The sequence below is a fragment of the Papaver somniferum genome, chromosome 11, assembly GCF_003573695.1.
Source record: "Papaver somniferum cultivar HN1 chromosome 11, ASM357369v1, whole genome shotgun sequence".
In the NCBI taxonomy this organism is placed as follows: Eukaryota; Viridiplantae; Streptophyta; class Magnoliopsida; order Ranunculales; family Papaveraceae; genus Papaver; species Papaver somniferum.
Genome location: NC_039368.1, coordinates 139,839,627 through 139,860,640, shown reverse-complemented (window position 1 = coordinate 139,860,640; position 21,014 = coordinate 139,839,627). Strand labels below are relative to the sequence as shown.

At 35.9% G+C, this 21,014-nt stretch overlaps 1 protein-coding gene across 1 annotated transcript; it reads left to right on the top strand.

Annotated features, from left to right (window-relative positions):
- The first annotated feature begins 8,963 nt into the window (after window positions 1-8,963).
- LOC113320813 (proline iminopeptidase-like) lies at window positions 8,964-12,500 on the top strand. The gene is made up of 10 exons (XM_026568705.1): window positions 8,964-9,279; window positions 9,647-9,783; window positions 9,858-10,031; window positions 10,489-10,725; window positions 10,820-10,920; window positions 11,000-11,072; window positions 11,189-11,257; window positions 11,390-11,497; window positions 11,717-11,845; window positions 11,973-12,500. Exons 1-10 carry the CDS (start codon window positions 8,964-8,966, stop codon window positions 12,165-12,167), a joined length of 1,539 nt encoding a protein of 512 aa, XP_026424490.1. The 3' UTR covers window positions 12,168-12,500.
- The last annotated feature ends 8,514 nt before the right edge of the window (window positions 12,501-21,014 follow it).

Sequence of the window (21,014 nt, the reverse complement as noted above, 5' to 3'; positions counted from 1 at the left end):
AGAAATGTTTATTAATGGTATTTTAACCTTCTTCTCCTTTCAAGTTGAAAAAATCTAATAAATTCTTGGTCGTGTTAGGATTATCTGTCGGAAGTGATGAAGACGAAAAGTCTTTTCCTGTCTCCGAAAATTCTCTTTCTGCAACTCTTTTCGGATAAAAACCTTAACTTTTTAGACACCGTTCAGATCAGCGCCAAAGGAAGAATTTCCTGCTCAGACCAGCGCCAAAGGAGTCGATCTGAGCAGGAAAATCTCCTCCCATACCTTGTTTCTATAATATTTTAGTTATCTGACTTCGGTTTTATTTATAATCTTCATTTTTTTTTTCCGGTTTGTGATACTGTATTTCAAGGTACTGGAACTATTGGTTGTGTTCTTCATTAACATTTCCATCAAAGTCATAGAAAATGTTATCATCTCCGACAACTCAAGGAAGATCTTCTTTTATGTTTTCTTTTTTTTTGGATTATTTTCATCGGTAGGTCCAATTTTACCTAGTTTTTCCTATCATTCATTTGATCTCGGTTTAGTAGTCTTCAGTTGGGGTAATTTTTTTCATTATTTTTCCTTTGTTTCCTGTAATTTTTCTAGGTCTTTAGTTTAGCTTCTTTTCTATATTTTTAATCTTGGTTTTTTGTGGGAATTTTTATGTTTGATTTTTCATAAGAGTTTTCTAATCAAAAGGGTGATTTAGACCTGGGTTTTGAAAGTTTCATCAAGTTCTTTACATGTTCTTGCTGATAATTTTTCAATCTAATAGTTCAGGATCTTGTGTTTAAAGGATTATTCAACAAACTCTCATCTAGAAACAACATTAAAGCTTCCCCAAAAGCACCTTCACGCTCTATGAATCCGATTATGATTTCCTCCACAACAGCAACAACAAAGACAGAAGTAACAGGATATTCAGAGACACATACAGAGGTTAATAGAAAGATATAGAAGACACCAGCAACAAGCAGTTCTAAATGACCGAGTCAAATGAATATCCAAACCGGTCCATGACAATTCCGTCACATGAAAACCGAGTTAAGTTATACCGGTTACCTTTGTTATTGTTACTATAAAATCATTGACAATGGGATGGATTTATGGATCCTACTGTACCCATGCCATCACTATGATTTTGATAAAACCCTTGAGAAGTGGTTGGATTTACGAATCCTAATTATTCCATTGATTATTGATTCATTATTGGAGTTGGATGTGTTACTTTTGATCCATCCAAGGCCACTCAAAATAGTTGTTTACCTAGGAATGGTAGGAAATCTTGTCACAAATTGGTCTTGAAAACTCACGTTATCTATTTGAATATTCATGTTATCTAGTTAAACTCTTTTTTTTTTATAAGAAGGTCGAATATATTAATTAAGAAATATAAAAATACATAAGATATACAATTTCATTTTTTCTGAATACATTAGAAAGGATATTTTCATTCTGAATTTGTTGTTGCATATGATTCGAAATGTGGTGTAGTCTTCTTATTCTTGCTTCCTTTGCTATTGAATCCGCTGCTTCATTGTGATCTATGTTGATAAATTTTATCCTGGCTTGTTGAAGTTTGTCAAGAAAGGATATAGTTTCTTCTATAGTATTCTCTGTCGTCCAGGAAAATGCTGCATCTTTTTTGTTAATTCAATCTGATAGAACTTTACAATCTGCAGCAATAACGACGGTAGAAAGAATATTATCTTCTAGCCATTTTAAATCCTTCAAAACTGATTTTTCTTCTGCGTGCAACGCCGAGGACGCCTAGTCTGAGCCTGCAGCAATATGCATAAAATCTTCTTGTTCTACCGAGTAAAGAATGAAAGCATAACCCATAGATAAGTTCTCCTTGTTAAAGGAGGCATCTGTAAAAATTATCCAATCTGAGGTGAAGTTGTTCCACCTATATGTAGGAACTTTCTTATTTAGACTAACTTTTTGTAACTTCTCCTTATTGATCGGTTGGGCTTGTATGAAACTCTAAATTTGTTGGATCAGAGTGTATGGGTCTGGGTTAGTTTTCCTAAAAATTACCTCACATCTATACTTCCACGGGAACCAAGTGACTGTTGTAATTTGTTCACAAATTTTTGAGAATTTATTGTCGGAAACCCAGATATCAACCCACGTAACAATTGAGTCTGTATTGATTTGCGAGTTGACTATATTCAAATTGCAACCAGACCAGATTGCTCTAGCGAAAGGGAATTTTCTGAGAAGATGGTATTCTGTTTCCGCCTCTTGATTTTTACATAGGGGACACTCCGAGGAGATTTTTGTGGGCTGTCAATCTGCTATTTGCTGGGAGTGCCTTTTGGAGCAGTTTCCAGATAAAGAGTCGAATCCGATGTATTGACTTCAAGTTCCAAAGATTTTTCCAAGGAAATATGATATCTTCTTCCTCATTATTATTTTGACTGATAAGATAGTAGTAAATATTTTTTGCCGAAAACGCTCCCGAGCTATGATGTGCCCATCTGATGTTGTCCTTGTTTTCTTTGTTCGGAGTAATTGCTAAAAAAAAATTCTTTTATTTCTGGTAAAAAGTATTCATCTAATTTTTCAATACCCCAGTCACCATCATAATTTAGAAGCTCATGGACCTTTTGAGGAATCGGGTCCGCCCTATCACTTGGTTGGGTTAAAGAATTTGTAATAGGTATCCATTTGTCTTCCTGGATCCTTGTATTTTCCCAATCTTTCACTTTCCATATGTATTTTCCTTTTAGGATATTGAGACCCTTTTGAATGCTTGTCCATATCTACGAGAGTTCATAATTTATTATCGGTTGAATGGGACTTAAGCCAATCTTACCTTATAGCAATTTAACCCATAATTGATCCTTTTCTGTCATCACTCTACTTGCTAACTTCGTTAAGAGGGCAATATTGAAATTATGGGGATTGTTAATTCCTAACCCGCTTTGCGATTTTGTTTTGCACATGCCTTTCCACGCTTTTATATATCCACCTTTCACTTTTCACTTATCTTTATTCCACCAAAAATCTCTTTGGATTTTGTCAAGTTTATCTAGAGTATCTTTTGGAAAATCAAGCATCTACGTTTGATATGTTAGGTAAGACTGGAGGATTGATTGAATTAAAACATTCCTACCCGCTTGCGAAAGAAATTTTTATTTCCACCCTTGTAGCGTATTGTAGTACCGTTTTAGAACAGGTTCAGAGTTCTCTTTTCCATTTTTGTCGAAGAATAGAGGAGTACCAAGGTACCTGTTATTTTTTCAGCAACGGGACCTTAAGGATTTTTGGTATTATCTTTGCATGTTTTGGGTGAATTTTTGGGCTGAAATAAATTCCCGATTTCTGAAGATTCACCATTTGACCCGAAATTTCCCCAAATGGAGATAAAATGTCTAACAGATTTTTGGCTTCCCCTAAATATGCTCTGGTGAAAAGAAAGAAGTCGTCTGCGAAAAAAAGATGGGAATAGTAGGGGAATGTTTGTTTATTTTAATTCCGAAAATTTTATTTTCATCTGTGGCTTTTTCAAGGATCCTTGACAGAACTTCCATGCAGATTAAAAATAGGTAAGGAGATAGAGGGTCTTCTTGTCTTAGGACTCTAGAGGTGGAAAAAATTAGGCCCGGAGAACCGTTTAGCAGGATATAGTAGGATGTTGTAGAGATGCATTGGGAAATGAGGTTAACCCAGCAGTCATTAAAACCAAAGGAAGATAAGGCTTTTTTGATAAAAGATCACTCCACTCTATCAAACGTTAGCTTTTGATAGGTCAATCTTGAGCGCTAGATATCCCTTTTTCTTCTTAGACGTTTTCCTTGAGTGAATCAGCTCATGAGCTATGATGATATTGTCTGCTATTTGTCTTCCTGGGAGAAAAGCAGATTGATTTGGAGAGATTAGCCTATACAAGATGGGTTTTAATCTGTTTGCTAGAATTTTTTATATGAGTTTATAAATAGTGTTGTTGAGGATGATTAGACGAAAATCTGATGGGGTTTGAGGGGTAGTGATTTTTTCCATAAGCCCAGTCCGGAAAAAATCTTGCGTAGAGTTAATTATGTCCAGGCCCAGTATGTCCCAGTTTTCTTTGAAGAAGCCCGGTTGGAATCCATCTGGACCTGGAGCTCTCCAAGTGTTCATGTTGGCGAGGGTTGACCAGATTTCTTCTTTGGTGGGGATTTGGGTTAAAATTGAGTTTTACGAATCCGATACGCAAGGTTGTATAATTCCTTCTAGATCTACAGTGTAGTTATTAATTTGAGAAGCGCCAATTTGGGAGAAATGATTGATGAGGAGCGAATAGATTTGATCTCGGTCTGAAATCCAGAGACCCGAAGGTTCTCTGAGAGAATGAATAACATTTATTTTTTTCCTATTTGAAGCGGATGCATGGAAATATTCATTATTTTGATCGTATTCCTTAAAAAATATATCCCTAAAAAGTTGGTGATAATAATCATTTTTTACTTTATACCCCTTTCGTAGCTCAGCTTGAAGGTCTTTGGGGATATCTATCTTGGAGGAAATGTTTCCGGAATTATGAATGTTATATATTTTCAAGGGTTTAAATATTTTTATGGATATTACCGAAAACATCAGAATTCCACTGGGCCAGATCAGAAGAGAGAGATTTCAAGCTTGAGGCAAATTTTTTGGGGAAAGAGTTGAATGAGTGAGTATTCCAAGATGCTTCAACCACCGACTTAAGAGTTGGGTGAGAGAGCCAAGACCTAGGGCATCTAAAATGTTTGTGAAATCTTTTTGTTTCCGGATTGGTATCTAAAAGGATAGGAGTGTGGTCTGATCCCACTTTAGTTAGGTGACTTACCTTAGTATTTGGGAAAATTTGAATCCATTGATAGGATGTTAGAGCTCTATATATACTTTCGCAGATATTAGCGTCTCCGCTTTTGTTGTTTGACCATGTGAAAGGGGCGCCTTCGTAACCCGCGTCTTGGAGACCCAGGGAGTCCACTATCTGTCTAACAAAAGATTTACTGCTTGAGCTTGTATTATTTCCACCCTTCTTTTCTGCTGGATCCAGTATTATGTTCAAATCGCCAATTAGGGTCCATGGTTTTTGGATTTGACTCGCTAGATTCTGAATATGAGTCCATCGAATTATCTCTTCCTCAGCCTCAACTGCACCATAAATACAGGTCAATTCGAAGAAAAAAAATCATCGTAAGAACCCTCAAAATGACATACATTAAGATGTGTCGAAACTAATTTTAGTTCTACATTGTTATACCAGGAAATTTCTAACCCCTTAGCTATTCCCACAGATGGAACAATGAACCAATCAAAGCTTTTTGATTTTTTTTTTTTAAGATTAGATCCATTTTATCGAAAGGAGATTTTGTTTCCGAGAGAAAAAACTATGTCTAGTTTAAAATTATTGTACAAATGATCAAGATGGTCTCTAGTTATTGAGGTTCCAATACCGTGAACATTCCATGAGAGCATCCTCATGGCATAATAAAAACAGAGAATTACAGAAACTTTGAAAGAAAAAGGAGAGTAGAAAACTAAAGGGAAAGAAAATAGGATTAAGAGGCAAGGTACACTAATAATCATCCAATAAGAACTAAGTAATCAGAATGCCTTAGAGGGAGAAACCAGTGGGTTACCAAAAAAATTAAACTACAAGCACAAGGGGAAGCACACTCTAAAAAATGATACCAGCACAGGAAAAAACTGGGTACTAAATGATTATGAAAAAAAATCAGGGAGGAAAAAATCAAGCCACTAAATATTACAAATGCAGAAAGCACAAACCTTAGTCCCTTTCAACCAGAAAAATCAAATTTTCAGGCTGCAGATCAAGATTTCAGGTAATAAGACTATAAATTTCAGTTGCTTGTATAGGACAGAGTAATAGAGTTTGAGTAATTCTGTCAATAATGAATATGGAAGAATGCAGAGAGGCTTCAATTTCCTAAACAACTCAGAGAAGTGAAAATGAAACTGCCAGTAGAACACTGACTCAAGGTGAAACAAAAATTTAAAGGGAGAGCAATACAAAAGTAACAGGCTACAGAGTACATGCTAACAGATCATCACAAGAAGGAAACATATAACTAAGACATCAACAAAAATAAAGTAGATAAAAACACGACAGACTAGCTACTAAGAGAGAAAGCAAGTACAAAAACTGAAAGTGAAAGCAAGCAAAATAAAAATAATAGCAAAAAAAGTAATTTTTGGTCCCTGATGGTGTATTGAGATCATTTTATAGATAGACTATTCTTCATTGAGCTTTGCCTTGGTGTTACCATTTGAAGATCCCCTTGAAACCATTGATGAGGATAATTCAAAGGACTCTCAGCTTCAGGTTCCTCCATTACCCTGATTTCTACTTGACTTGGATTTGGAGGAGCCAAAGTCAGTTCTAGGCCATCTAGTCTTGGCCTTTTTGGGACAGGGAGAGGATTGTCCCAATGGAAATAACTATGCATTAGAGTCCAATTTCCGAGATAAGCAGTGCTATCAGTATTTTTCTGCTGCTGAGAAGAAGAGCCTTCATTCCAAATGCCAGTTGCAAACTTGAATGGATTTCCATGCATGTCTCTCTTCTGAATAACTTTCCACATATAAGACTCCATATTGTTTCTAGTAGGAGCAACATTTTGAGAAGATGGGTAAATATCCACTTCATCAGCACTGTTAACCTGTGTATTCGTTGATCCACTTTGGTTTTCCTTATCATCATCTAATTGAGAAAGATAGTCATGACAAGTTACCTCAGTTGCATCTTGCTCCACAAAAGAGCTGGAAAGAGAGTCCTCAGATAATTTCATATTGTCTTGTACCATCATTGGTTGCATTGGTTCCTGTTGAAGAACCACTTCTTGTTGCATTGCAATCAAAGCTGCATCTACATATGCTTGATTAACTTCAGCTTGATGTTGAGCAAGATCAACTTGTATGCAGTTTCTCATCTTATGACCAATTAAATCAGAATATTCACAGAAGTTGCATGGGAAGTTATGAAACTCAAAATACACTAGATTCACAAAACCTAATTCATTTTCTGTATGTACTGTAAACCTTAATCTCTGCCTAAACCTAATGTTTGCTCTGACAGTGATTGAGAAGCTCCAATTGCTTTTTCTTACTGGATAATAAAAAGATAAAATCTCTCCCATGTAGGCTAAGTATCTCCTTGGATTATCACTTCTGACCTGAGCTGGTGATAAATTGCTTATAGTTATGAAGAACATCTCCACTGTTGGATACCAATCTTCTAAATCATCAGATGCTTCCCATTTTTTGATACACAACGAGTCACCAAATATTGTTCTTGTTGCACAATTTAAGACCCTCTGCATCTCATAGTCATGTTGAAATCTTATGATACAAATCGACTCACTATCTTTTCTGAATGAAAGTCCTCCATGAATCTCCCATTCAAATAACAGTGCATTTTTTACATCCCAGCAATTTCTTTCTACTGGTTCAGCAAAGGTACCTATTAGGCAATTAGTCCATAATAGATGTGTTTTGTGGTATCTGGATGGAATGATCTTATTAAGGTTAAATTGCCTCCCATTACTCAGATTCAGGGACTGTTGAAGTTGGTTGGTAAATTGAGATACATCACCATGCCAGACTACAAACATGGTGATACAAAGAAACACAGCAAAAGCTACAGGGTGTTCAATTAGAAATTGGCTAGAAAGTGAAATAAGAAGGTTGAGAAGATTTCTTAACATATATGTGAGGCATTGTGTTGCTAGGTGATTCATCTTCATCTTCAAGAGTATATATATCACCAGAATGATCAATCATGAGAATAAATAATTTTAAGATTCAATAAAAAATTGTTTTAAGATCCACTACCAGCGTGTTGCAGAAGGATAATCAGAGCATAATTAGAAAGAATGGGAAGAATTTCACTAGATGTATAAATTATGGATGGGTTTCTTACATATGTCATTATAGTTAATAATCAAATCACTCCATTACCAAGTAAATTCAGTTCTTCAGAGACCCGGTATTAAAAACTTGTAGTTTCCAATCTATGCAACTTGAGAAAAACAAAACCAAACCATTACCTGACCGCATACGACGAAAATCAGAAGGAGTCGTGTGAAATTAGGTTGGATCAGAGAAAAAAATCTATTCAAACATTATCCTTTCTATTACTTTTAATCTGATTTCTCTTCTTTTCATATTTTGTTCTTCAACTTTGTTAACATCACCCACTGATATTGTTAATTTTACACTTTTAAATTAGCAGATCTCTAAACAAGTTGAGGTTCTAACTTTTCAATCGAAACACCTTGAAACAAAATCAAATCATTGTCCGACTATATGGAAACGAAATGAGAAGCAACCTTGATAAAGTGGCTTGGATCCATGAAATCTCTAAAAAGAAATTCCTCGTTTTCTGAATCTTTTAATCTGATTTTTATTTTTTTTTCTTCATCTTCGTTTGTATCACCCGCTAATTGTCTATCTATTGAAAATTCATGATCTCAAAAGTATGCAGAACTCTATGATGATTACAATCAGAGCCCAAGAGTTGGCTGATTAGCCGCTCAATATGACGAGAAAATTTCAGAGAAAAACTCGAAAAAGAACTGATTTTTCGTGAGAAAACGCTAAGGGGTTGTTTTCTTTTTGGGCCAAAATAAATCGATAGTTGAACTTTATAATTGTTGAAAATCTTCATGTCAATGCAATCATCGAGGCTCGACTCTTTTTCGAAAAGGAATTAAATAAATATTCATATGATCACTTCTGGTTCACTTTATCGTATCATGCTTTGAGACAACCTTTAAGCTTACCCATACTTAAAACTCAATAAACAATCTTAGCGCACAAAGACATTACGTAATCACAAAATATTATTTTAACAAAATCCACCCACCAAATCTCAATGTTCCCATAATCCAACCGTCATAATTAATCCACCTGTCCAGTCCTCCTTCTTTTCTACGCCGTTTATCATTGTATCATCATTATAATCACCATCGTCACTCCCAATGAGAGGAATTCAGATAATAATCTCATCATCTTCATCTTTTCGTTTCCCGCGTCATCATCCTCCTCCCCGATTCAACAACCCTACAAATCGACTCACCTTCTATTGCTACTCTTCTTCTGTTGTCACTATGAACTCCGGCGGCAACTCGAATAAACCAGACGATAAATCTCACATTGCCGGGAACTGGTTTTCGGTACCTGAACTTCGATTGCGTGACCATCGTTTTATTGTTCCTCTTGATTATACGTCCAATCATCACCAGCATCAGCAATCTTCTTCAGTGATTTCAGTTTTTGCTCGTGAAGTTGTGTCTGGTAATTTCTGAACTGATTGTGTGTTTTTGAGATCTGATTTTGAAAATTTGGTATGTTTAAATCGGCTAATTTCACCGATTCGGTTTCTGATTCAGTGAATTTAGCTTAGTTTAATTAGTGATTTCGTACCCAACTCAATGAAAAACCAAGCAGCTTCACTGAATCGGGAGAGTTAAAACCTAGTCATGTGTGTTGTAACTTGTAAGTTGTAATTTTCAGAGTCTAAAAACAGTCTGTCAGCTGACTCGGGAGGGTCAACCCCGAGTCATATGTCGGGCAACTCTGTCGGAGTTCTATCTGATTATTCTTGGTATGAGGTGTTATTGAGTATAATAAGTTGGTAAATGAATTTTTTTTGATAATGTAGCTGGTAAGGAAGAACAACAATTGCCATACTTATTATACCTACAAGGTGGTCCTGGTTTTGAGAGTCCACGGCCGAATGAGGCTAGTGGGTGGATTAAGAAAGCGTGCGAGGAATATCGAGTTATTTTGTTAGATCAGGTGTGTGATTTACTTGGATATATTTGAGTGTTCGCGTGCTTATGCATTTCTAATGAATTTGATGTATTTTGTAGAGAGGGACTGGCCTGTCGACTCCGCTGACTATTTCATCTCTCTCACAATTTACTAGTGCAGAGAAGTTGGTTGACTACTTGAAGCATTTTCGGGCGGATAACATTGTCAATGATGCTGAATTTATTCGTGTTCGCTTGGTACCTAACGCCAAACCATGGACCATTTTGGGGCAGGTAGCTATTCTAATTTGAAAACATAAGCATTTGACTAACTAGAGTTGCTCCTACAATACCATCCATGAAAGATATTCAGATTGGATGCTACGTTTATTTGATTGGGCTGATTTTGGTGTGCACAGTTATTATGTGTAGTTCATAGTTTCATTGCGGTAGTTATAGGAAAAATTGTGTGGTTTTAAATGTCTCATTTTTCAATTTAATCGATCATTTGATTCAGTGAAATTTTGCTTAAGAAGCTGGTCCTTTCTCCTCTGTGTGCATTAGTGTAAGGCTTTCTAGCAGATGGTTCAGTTTTTTTATCTATGCATTTCAGTGTGTCTGTTGACTTAGAATGGTGCGTTATTTGAGAAATAAAGCTTCTACTTTATAAATTTGAACTTTTTCTGTAGTTTATTCGTATAACTCGATAACTCTTAGTGCTTGTAATTCTGAGTGCAACTCTACCTTGTACAGCTATGGTGGTTTTTGTGCTGTTACCTATCTGAGTTTTGCGCCACAAGGACTGAAACAAGCCCTTTTAACTGGTGGACTTCCTCCGATTGGTAATGGATCTACAGCAGATTCTGTTTATAGAGCATGCTTTGAACAGCTTACGCTTCAGAATGAAAAATACTACAAGAGATATCCTCAGGACATTGAAATTGTTCGAGAAGTAGTAAAGTACTTGGCAGAATCTGAGGGAGGAGGGGTAAGTTATCTCATTTGAGTCTTTAGAATACGGGTTCTGGTTGTGATTTTTTTGTTGTAATGTCGATATTTACAGATTTAAAATTCACATGTAGGTTCCTCTGCCATCTGGAGCTATATTAACCCCAAGAGGATTGCAAACTCTTGGTCTATCTGGTTTAGGACTAAGTACGGGTTTTGAGCGCATGCACTATATGTAAGGCATGATTTAAGAACAAATTTCTTTAGGCGTTGGATTTGAACATGTATTGATTCAGTTTCTACTTTTGATGTAGGTTTGAGAGAGTTTGGGATCCTGTACTAGTTCCCGGCTCAAAAAAGTCAATTAGTTATTTCTTCCTGAAATCTGTAAGAAAACTTCCACTTTTCACATTTTCCTTGCACTATTTTTAAATCTGATGTAGTGTGTAAAAAGATAGAAGCTAAATGATTGATATCTTATTTCCATGTGTCTATTTCTGCAGTTTGAGGACTGGATGGGTTTTGACAAGAATCCCCTCTATGCACTTTTACACGAATCCATATACTGCCAAGTAACCTTGTTTAGCATCTTTCCACTATTTGCTACGAGTTTCATTCAATCATAATTTTGTGTTTTGATTTTGCTCTTTTCCCGTTGACGTTTCCGGAAATTACTCATAGTTTTTATTGACTTGAACTTAAAGGGAGCTCCATCAAAATGGGCGGCTCACAGAATTAGGACTGAACACGAAAGCAAGTTTGATGCAGTCAAAGCTGCAAAAGAAGGTCGGACTGTTATGTTCACGGGAGAGGTAAGCCCATGTACTAACAAAAAATGAATCTAATTGTTGCAACCAACCAGAATTAGGATTTTAAATTCGATGCAGAGTTCTCACCAAATGTCCAAATTTTCCATCATTCTGCTGAAATCACATAAAACCATTCACACTGTATGAGTACTTGCGTTCTCAAAAGATTTCAATGGGGTTTATAAGTAATCCAATAACATCGATCTGGCTTTGTTACAACAGATGATCTTTCCATGGATGTTTGACGAAGTTCATGCATTGAGACACTTTAAAGATGCAGCACATTTGTTAGCTGATAAGAAGGATTGGCCTTCTTCACTTTACAATGTTACTGCATTGAAAAACAACAAGGTTTGCCTCCTTGGTGGTCTACTTCTATAACAATTTGTCATAACCGTTGATCTTGCTCAATCTGGCGTTCTTAGAATGTTAGTAGCTAAACCTTACAGTTTACTTTGTTTTATCCTGTTCGTTGTAGGTACCTGTTGCAGCAGCTGTATATCACGACGATATGTTTGTTAACTTCAAGTTGGCAATGGAAACAGCATCACAAATATCTGGAATTAGATTATGGATAACAAATGAATTCATGCATTCTGGTTTAAGGGATGGAAGTGAACAAGTCTTGGACAGTTTATTTGGAATGCTCAACGGAAAGAAGCCTCTGTTTTGAGTGCACCCTAATTCATCCTTTCATGACAACTGCCCCCTCGGCACACGGGGGAGATTGGCAGGCAATTTCCTTCCAATCTCTCAGATGTGAAGAGCTAAATTAATTTATCTGGAATGGTTAATGGAAAGAAGCCTCTGTTGCACACCCTTATTCATGCTTTCATGACAAACGCCCCGCCCCCTCAGCACATATGGAGGAGATATTCACAAGCATTTTCTTCTGATCTCTCAGATGTGAAGAGTTAATTTTTATTTTAGTTTTTTCATTTTTTCTTATTTCCTGTAACCAAGTTGTCATACATCTTAATAAACACCATCCTAAATAAAATCAAAAGACTACTATTTTTTTTTTCTTGAAGGATCACCACTACTATACTAGACTAAGAAAAACTTGAGCGGACTTCCAAACCCAAAAGGCCCACTTGGCATCAAAACCTCGAACCACCCCGACCAGGCAAACCGAAAAGGCTGAAACACGAGGTACTATAAAAGAGCACCATCCATCTGTTGAGACCCTAGAATTAGAAAAAGAAGAGGATAGAAAAGATGTTGAGGTTACCAGAAGAGATGCAGGTAAGTGTGTTTTTAAGGTTACCAGTGAAATCTATCTTGAATTGTAGATCTGTATGTAAACCTGTTAGGATTCTAGACCTTTTAACTCTGGAGAAAGCTGTGAAGACTCACAGGAGAAAAGTCGTGAAGATAGTTTTCACAGAATGTATTCTAACGAAAAAAAAGAAAAGAATTGGGTAAACTCTTTGAGTTGGGGGTTAGCCACCAGCTTTGAGAAGAAAGCTAAATAATCTTAAACTGTTATATTGATTGATTGATAAATAATACAACTCAAGTTACGTACTTATACTCAACTAAACTTGATGTTTAAGTAATAAAGACGCTGAATTAAAGAAGTTCATCTAACTAAGAAAACTGACTTAATTAAGGAAGCTAAATAGAAGAGCCTACGCAAACTAAATAAGGAAATAAATAGCAGATGGTGTTGGTGTCGTAACATCCCACCCTGTTCGAAACATGGTTTTTCCTCAAGCCTTAAACTTTGGAAAACGCATGAGAATGTCATCTGCGTCTTCCCATGTTGCTTCATCTTTAGGATGTCCTTTCCACTGAATTAATCACTTGGTACCAGCAAGATTATTCTTCTTGTACATTTGACGATCCAAAACAATGTCAGGTTCCCATTTTTCGTAATAAATTATGCTAGGCAAAGTTTGTTCAACACTAGCAGTAACACCAAGTTTCAGTTTAAGTTGTGAAATATGAAAAATTGGATGTATACGACTGGTAACAGGTAACTCCAATTTGTATACAACTTCTCCAATCTTCTCAATGACACGAAAAGGACCATAGAATTTAGGAGAAAGTTTTCAAAAAGGCTGATTACTAACTGATGATTTTCTGTAAGGTTGAAGACGTAAAATACCCACTCATTGACCTCAAACTTTCTTTCAGTGCGATGTGCATCAGCATTAGTCTTCATTCTCGTCTGAGCAGCTTCAAGGTGATATTTCAAGATCTTCAATGTATGATCTCTAGCTTTCAGATTAATATCAACATCATCGACAATTGTTGAACCAGGGAGATAGCTGGAAATTGTTGGAGGAGTTCTTCTATAAACTGCTTGATACGGTGTCATATTAATAGTTGAAATTCTTCCCAAGGGAGCCATTTAACCCAATCAGTTGGTTTTGTACCTGCAAAACAGCGAAGATAGCATTCGAGTGTTCTATTTGTCACCTCTGTTTGCCCGCCGGACTGTGGATGGTATGCATTGCTACAACAAAGAGTAGTATTCTGCAGTGCAAAAAATGCTTCCTAAAAATTGCTGATAAAAATCGGGTCTCTGTCACTAACTATACTTCTTGGAATTCCATGAAGTCGTACAAACTCACGCACAAACACCTCGGCCATAGAACTAGCAGTATAAGGATGAGTGAGAGGTATAAAATGTGCATACTTGGATAATCGATCTATTATGACCAAAATTGAATATTTCCGACTAGAATTTGGAAATCCATCAATAAATTCCATCGAGATATCAAGCCATATGTCTTAAGGGATTGGAAGTGGACTCAAAAGCCCTGGTGGAGACACAGCTTCAGACTTATTTCGTTGACAGGTATCACAATGAGAAATAAACTGTTTGACTGAACTTTTCATTCCCTTCCAATAAAAACTTTGATGAAGATGCTTGTAAGTTCTTAAATATCTAGAGTGTCCTCCAATAGGATTGGAATGAAATTCTTCAAGCAATTTTTCAAAAAATTGAGGAGATAATTAGTGTACTTTTGCAGTGGATTATGGAGAAGAAGATAAAGAGACAGATAAGGAGAAGGATTTCTTATTGATATGAGTAACCCTATTACGTATCTATAGTATCATTTATATACAATAGGAATAGAACTCTAGCTATTATATTGGGTTGCACATCCGTGGGCTAAATCCCTACAACACTCCCCCTTGTGCAGTCCAATAAAACTCCATATGTAGTACTTCACATACAATGCTTCGGATGTAGGTCTTCAAATGTATTTCTCTCCTTGATGACTTCTGTGTCTAATACAACTGCTCCATTAAAACTTTGACAAAGAAAAACCCAGTGGGACAAAACCTTGGTACAGCTCTTCACATGTAATACTTCACATGTTGTCTCGTATTTTACATGTAGTTCATCACATGCAATACGATCTTCAAAGACCGACGAGTCTAAGTTAATTTCCTCGTTAAAACTTCATCAGGAAAACCCAGAGGGACAAAACCTGAACTAAAGAAAAAGAATACAATATTAAGAAAACTTATAACATAGTTGAACTCAAAAATGTTGACTCATTAAAACCTTTTGACAAGGAAAACCCAGGACGAAGAAAAAAGAGTGCAACGTGACAGATGCAAGTAAAGATGATCTGTTGCAGATGATCACTTTGTTCCGTTGAAGTTGACTAGTTGTTTCACAACTCCTAAGGCAGAATATCCTTGTGGGAAAGACAATAGCCTTAGTTGGGAAATTACTTCCTGGTGTTTGTTGTTGTCTCATTAAAAACCTTCAGAGCAACAAAACCCCGTGGGAAAAAGCAGCCTCGGTGAAGGAAAATAGTTCAACACACCATTAGATGCTCCGCCTGATGCCAGAAAATTTTCATTAGTCTAATACAGTTAGAAGAAGTTTATCACACTTTACTTTGGTGACTTAAAAAGTTTATATGACCTTGTTGTTGATTCTGGAAGTTACGTTGCTTAACAGACTATCGCGTTTCATTTCTTTAATTATGATATTTTCAGTAATATCAACGTGATCTTTATGTCTTCAACGTTTAACATACTTGATGCTTTTAGTGTTGTCTCGCTAAAAACCTTGTCGAGTAACAAAACCCTTTGGAAAAAACTATTCTCGATCGAAGGGAAAAAGAGTACAACACAACTTCAATTTCAAAGTAAAATATGTCGACATCATATCCTTGGATCCTCCCCCTGATGTCGGCGTCTCCCCTTGATTACTTTTAGAGTTGTTCCAGACAGTTTCTTCAGTCATGGATTTTTCGAAAATGAATATTGGTAATGACTTAGAAAATAATCTACCATATCTCCCCCTGATTACTTTCGTTGGAGAATAGATTATTGTTCCTTCATAATCAACAACTTTTGGATTGCACTTTCATTGGCATTCCTTTTAATGTCTTTGTAGGGATAAAACAAATTTATATCGATGGTTACCTTTAAGTACATGATTACATTCACTATACCATTCCAATGACGTTGTGTTGGCGCTGAGCTATATCTAGCTAACAAGTTCACTGAGGATGTAACATTTGGTCGAGTATATTATGCTAAGTACAATAATGCGTCTATTATACTTAGATAAGGAAAGTTCATCTTCCGACACAACTTCGTCATCTTCCTTTAGACGAACTGGTCATTTATGTACATTTGAAACTCGACTAATCATGGGAGTGCTAGCAGGATGCATATCCTTGTTAAATTTCCTGACAATGGACATATACAAACTGGTGGAATAATATACCACAAGATCGGTCTTCTAGTTCAGAGCATAGATAAGATCGAGATTTCCCAGGGTTTTCATCTTAAATTCAGATTTTAAATTACTTGTTAGATCTCTTATTCCATTAAGAGTACTTATCATGTCCATATCGTTGACATAGATAGCTATAATTCTGAATCACGAACTTATTTAATACGCATGGTACAAAACCGTACTTGTTTATCCCTTCCCAATCAAATAGTCACTTAGACGGGTATACCAAATCCGCATGATTGTTTAAATCAATAAGTGAGTATTCTAGTGTAACTGCAAACACACTCTACGGTTTAGAGTTATTCGACTTGGGAAGCAAAAGGCCATCATGCACTTTTGCAAATATCTTCTATCTCTTGATTCTTTCAGAGATACGTAACAACCACATGCATATGCTGCATTTCAAGTCTTTTCAAAATTACCAAGCTAACTAAGTAGCGAAACAGTATAAAGTTCATTACAAGAAAACAATTCCAGGGCTTTGTGAGAAACCTCGCGCCACAAGGCAAGTCTTTATACTTTAAGACTGCTTTCTTCTCATTATGCTTTGTGAAAAATTAATCATGTATGTCCCACAGGCTTTATACTAGGTTGGTTAGCACTACCACACCAAATACCTGTATATTTGTCAAAGAACTAAGTTCTACCTGGATTGCATAGGCCAAATACGCTATTTATTTGAAATTAATCAAAATAAAGCATGGTTCGATCTCATTGTGCTCTACTTCTGGAGCAACTATTTATGGATTATATCATCATTGTTCACGCATGATCCTTCCATTGACTCATGTGCATTCTCATAATCCGTTAGGATTTCATTGTTCTCTAGAATCATTTAAAACTTCGGAGCGTCCTCCAGTATTGATTCATGGACATAGTCAGAGACAATCAAATGAGATGATTTCATTAATGATACAAATTAGTTTGTGCCTTACTCATCTAATTCCTTTCTAGGTAAACATTGATCGAACTTGGTGGTCTCTCCATATTCCTTTATGGAGCCACGGCCGTAACTACACTTTCACCAAGTGTAGTTGCAACACCTTAGTTTATGGTGTACCCCATACTGAGGATTTCTAACCTTGCAGGAATATTTGCAGCCGGTATGTGTGATCTTGTCAGGTTGCCGATATCAGTGCACTTTCTGGCATCGATTATTCTTTGTCACTTCACATTTATATTTGTGGAGTACAACATCAATATGAGACACAGTGGGAACACACCACGACAATTCATGTCGTTCCCTTAGAAAATACGTTTTCTTATCTCCCCCTAATGACGGGAAGACTGTCTCATTAAAATGACAACCCGCAAATCTAGCGGTAAGATATCTCCTTCCAAAGGTTTTAAAAATGCGGATAATTGTTGGGAACTCATTTCCAACATAACTACTTAATAGTTTTGAAGACCCATCATAGTACGATGTGGAATCATAATGGCACATGTATAGTGCAACCAATAATGCGTAAGAACACAAATGTCAGGCTTAAATCCAGTTACCAACTGGTACGCAAAAAAATGTTGACTAATATTGGGGTCTAAAAATTATTTAAGTAAAGATACGCGTAATATTGCATATCCCCAAAGCAATAAAGGTAGGTTAGTACGCATAACCTATTCCTTAGACATCATCTGTAACATTTGATGGTAGTCTGTGCGAGACCAATGGGTATAAGGTGCTTTACATTGATCCTATTAAACATGCAATATTCATCAAATCTTTTTTATGTAACACTCGCTAGCATTTACAATGGGTGGTGAGCCCTTACATGTATTACAAGTGCTAGTAGTTTTCCATACGCAAAATTTCTTGGGAACTATAACTAGTTCAAAATGTCAAAACATTCACCAGACCTATAAGTCACTTTAATGGTCCGCATTCTGCATGAATATTTTTCTAAATTTCACCTCGTTTTCTTTGTAATATAGGTTGTTTACTATTTGCATCTTCGGACGGTTTCAATCCTTTTTACAATAGACTTTGTAAAAATGAGTGATGTGCTTCCTTACTTAAAAACATAATGGGAAGGGGGGTTGTGCATCTCGTTCTTTAGAAAACACTTATTGAGAGATATGCCGTCATTTCGCATTCTGTCAATCTTTTTCCCGTTTTCGTTCACTCAAACACAATAATGTACGTATGAGTCCTTTCAGAACGAAACATCATGTCACAACCAAATTTCCTTTATGGTTATGTCAAAGTTTGTATGAGTTAATTTCCAACATTTCATCGTCGGAGTCAATATGGATTAAATAATTCAAATTAATACTATAGTGATTTACATTTCACTAAATTGACTCCTTAGTTACTCTAAAGTATATTTCCTTCCAAATATATTAGAGACTATAAAAGATGCAATGAATTACATTCTCATCATTGTGAGGTTCCACATGATATCCAAGGTGTGATTATCTCTCGGTACATGTAGAGATTTAATGACTTTTAATCTTTGTTCCATCTTGGAAACAAAGTTTGAAGCAATGTTTCGCTCAATGATCTAATCATCGTAGTCAAATTATAAAGAATTAGTTAAAAAACTAGTGTATATTCCTTAAATTAGTGGGAGAAAAACCACAATCAGTTAGACATTGAGTCTTAAGAGATTTAATAAGTCGTGTGGCCTTATTACGTAACAAAAGTCGGATTCAACTCAATTACTTTAGAGTGAATATATGTTACGTTTCATCTAGAGATATCTCAAGTGCTTTAGAGAATGTATGTCTCGTGGAAATGATGTACTTTGCATTCCATAAGCACAGACATATGATCTAGTTCAATTGAATAAGATAGTTAATTGGCCAGGCAAAGTTCTTGTTGCCATTAAAGTTGAAGTGAAAATTGGTTGCTACTATGATACAGATTACATTGTATATATCAACACCTATGACCAGGTGCATTTTCAACTATTTCATTTATGATGGTAGCTAGAATTATATCTTAGCTTCATCCCATATTCAACTGATACCGGTACTCCGGTACTTTGGTGTCATTAGTACTGGGAAAAATACATTTCCGTCTCATGATATATATGTCCCTTTTCACATGCTTTACATGAGTCATTACGTCTAACCCTTATCACTTCGGGGTTCTTTCCATTTTCAATTTTACTTCATTTAGCTTAATTTGAGAAATTTTTTTATCTCAATAGGCCAAGAGAATCTCTCTACACATGTCAACCACTTACTTTAGGTTGAATATATTATTAAAAATAGTTAATTCTCTTGTTGTCATACTTCAACATATACTATTTTGTTAGTATCATGGATGAAGTAGAGAAATGGAAATTTTCTGACTCATATCTTCTTTTTTGAGTTCTTCCACAAAAATTGGAATACATGTGATTTTATTTGAACGTATCGTTTGAAACTACTGACAAATTAATAGTCCAGTATATAAATTACATTCCACAGAACATTCAAATTTTAGGAAAAAAAATAGCAAATATGCAATAATGGTGCTCAAGTACTTCTAAACCCCAAATACATACATTTGAAATCGAGTTGGTACAACCAATTGTACAAAAGACATCATTCATCTATAACCAATATCATATTCAAGATTGAAATTGACCTTTTATACAATATGAACTTATCTAATAAAAAAAAATATTCTCAAAACAAATAAATAAGCCTAATAAAAATGTTCCATTAGTTACATACCTCAAACTTTGGTTCCCAACTTACACGGGAAGAACTAGAACGGCTTTGGTCGTGCACGATCAAAAACCAGAGCAGAACAGGATAACAGCGTAATATGACAGGCTGGCCCGGACCGGGTTAAGTGGGATGAACCGGACCGGGTTAGGTGGGCTGAACCGGAACGGGTTTGGTTTTCCCTTCCTGACCTAATTTCCTCTTCCTCGTTCCCGAGGATCCCACAGTTAATCAACCGCCGCACGGCACAAAAAAACAAACGACGTACAACAGGCAAGCAAGATTGCAAGCAATCTTCACCCACAAACAAACAAAAATGAATGAATATACTTTTATCTTTGTTTATGATCACGGTATAGAACAGAGAATTAAAAAAAACGAAACAGTTCCTGATTAAATAATTCTTCATCATTACTACATGCCCGGTATAGTACGAAAATGAATGGAAAATGTATAATTCTTAATCAAAATAATTCCTAATTTCTAATCAAATCAATTTTCGTGGCAGATTTAATGTATTCAAAATTGAAATCACAAAACAGGGTAGATTCCAAAAATTTAAAATTAGGGAAAAAGGAGGAAGAAAAAAAAAATATACGGGACAAAACAAATCCAACTTATCTGATTTGACAATGACGATTCCATTGATTCCAACACAGTGTATTTGATAGCAACCCAAAAGAAAAAAAAAATCAAAAATCCATTGCATGGTAGAGCTCCTTCCTGATAACGTTTTGCAGTGGATTATGGGGAAGAAGATAAAGAGATAGATAAGGAGAAGGATTTATTATTGATATGAGTGACCCTATTACGTATCTATAGTATCATTTATATACAATAGGAATATAACCCTAGCTATTATATTGGGCTGCACATCCGTGGGCTAAAGCCCTACAACATATACACCGTATTTACCCTTCCCCTGAATAACGAAGATTTTAATTGGTTAGAAACCATTAACTGGATTGACAAATGGCAACTCCCTACTCGTCCCTCACACCCCATCAAATATTGCCCCCATCAAAAATTTACTCCTATAAAGGCTGCTGCAGTATCCATCCATTCGCACTCTATTGAAACCCTTGGAATAAGAAAAAAAAAAGAAGAAGAAGAATAAGAAAACATGTCGAGGCCACCCGAAGACATTAA

What these genes read in the sequence shown, in the direction of transcription:
- LOC113320813 (XM_026568705.1), top strand. Translation starts at nt 8,964, where the DNA reads ATGAGAGGAATTCAGATAATAATCTCATCATCTTCATCTTTTCGTTTC. An exon ending in CTGTTATGTTCACGGGAGAG is followed by an intron (nt 11,498 to 11,716) that starts GTAAGCCCATGT and finishes TTGTTACAACAG; the next exon opens with ATGATCTTTCCATGGATGTT. An exon ending in CTGCATTGAAAAACAACAAG is followed by an intron (nt 11,846 to 11,972) that starts GTTTGCCTCCTT and finishes TGTTCGTTGTAG; the next exon opens with GTACCTGTTGCAGCAGCTGT.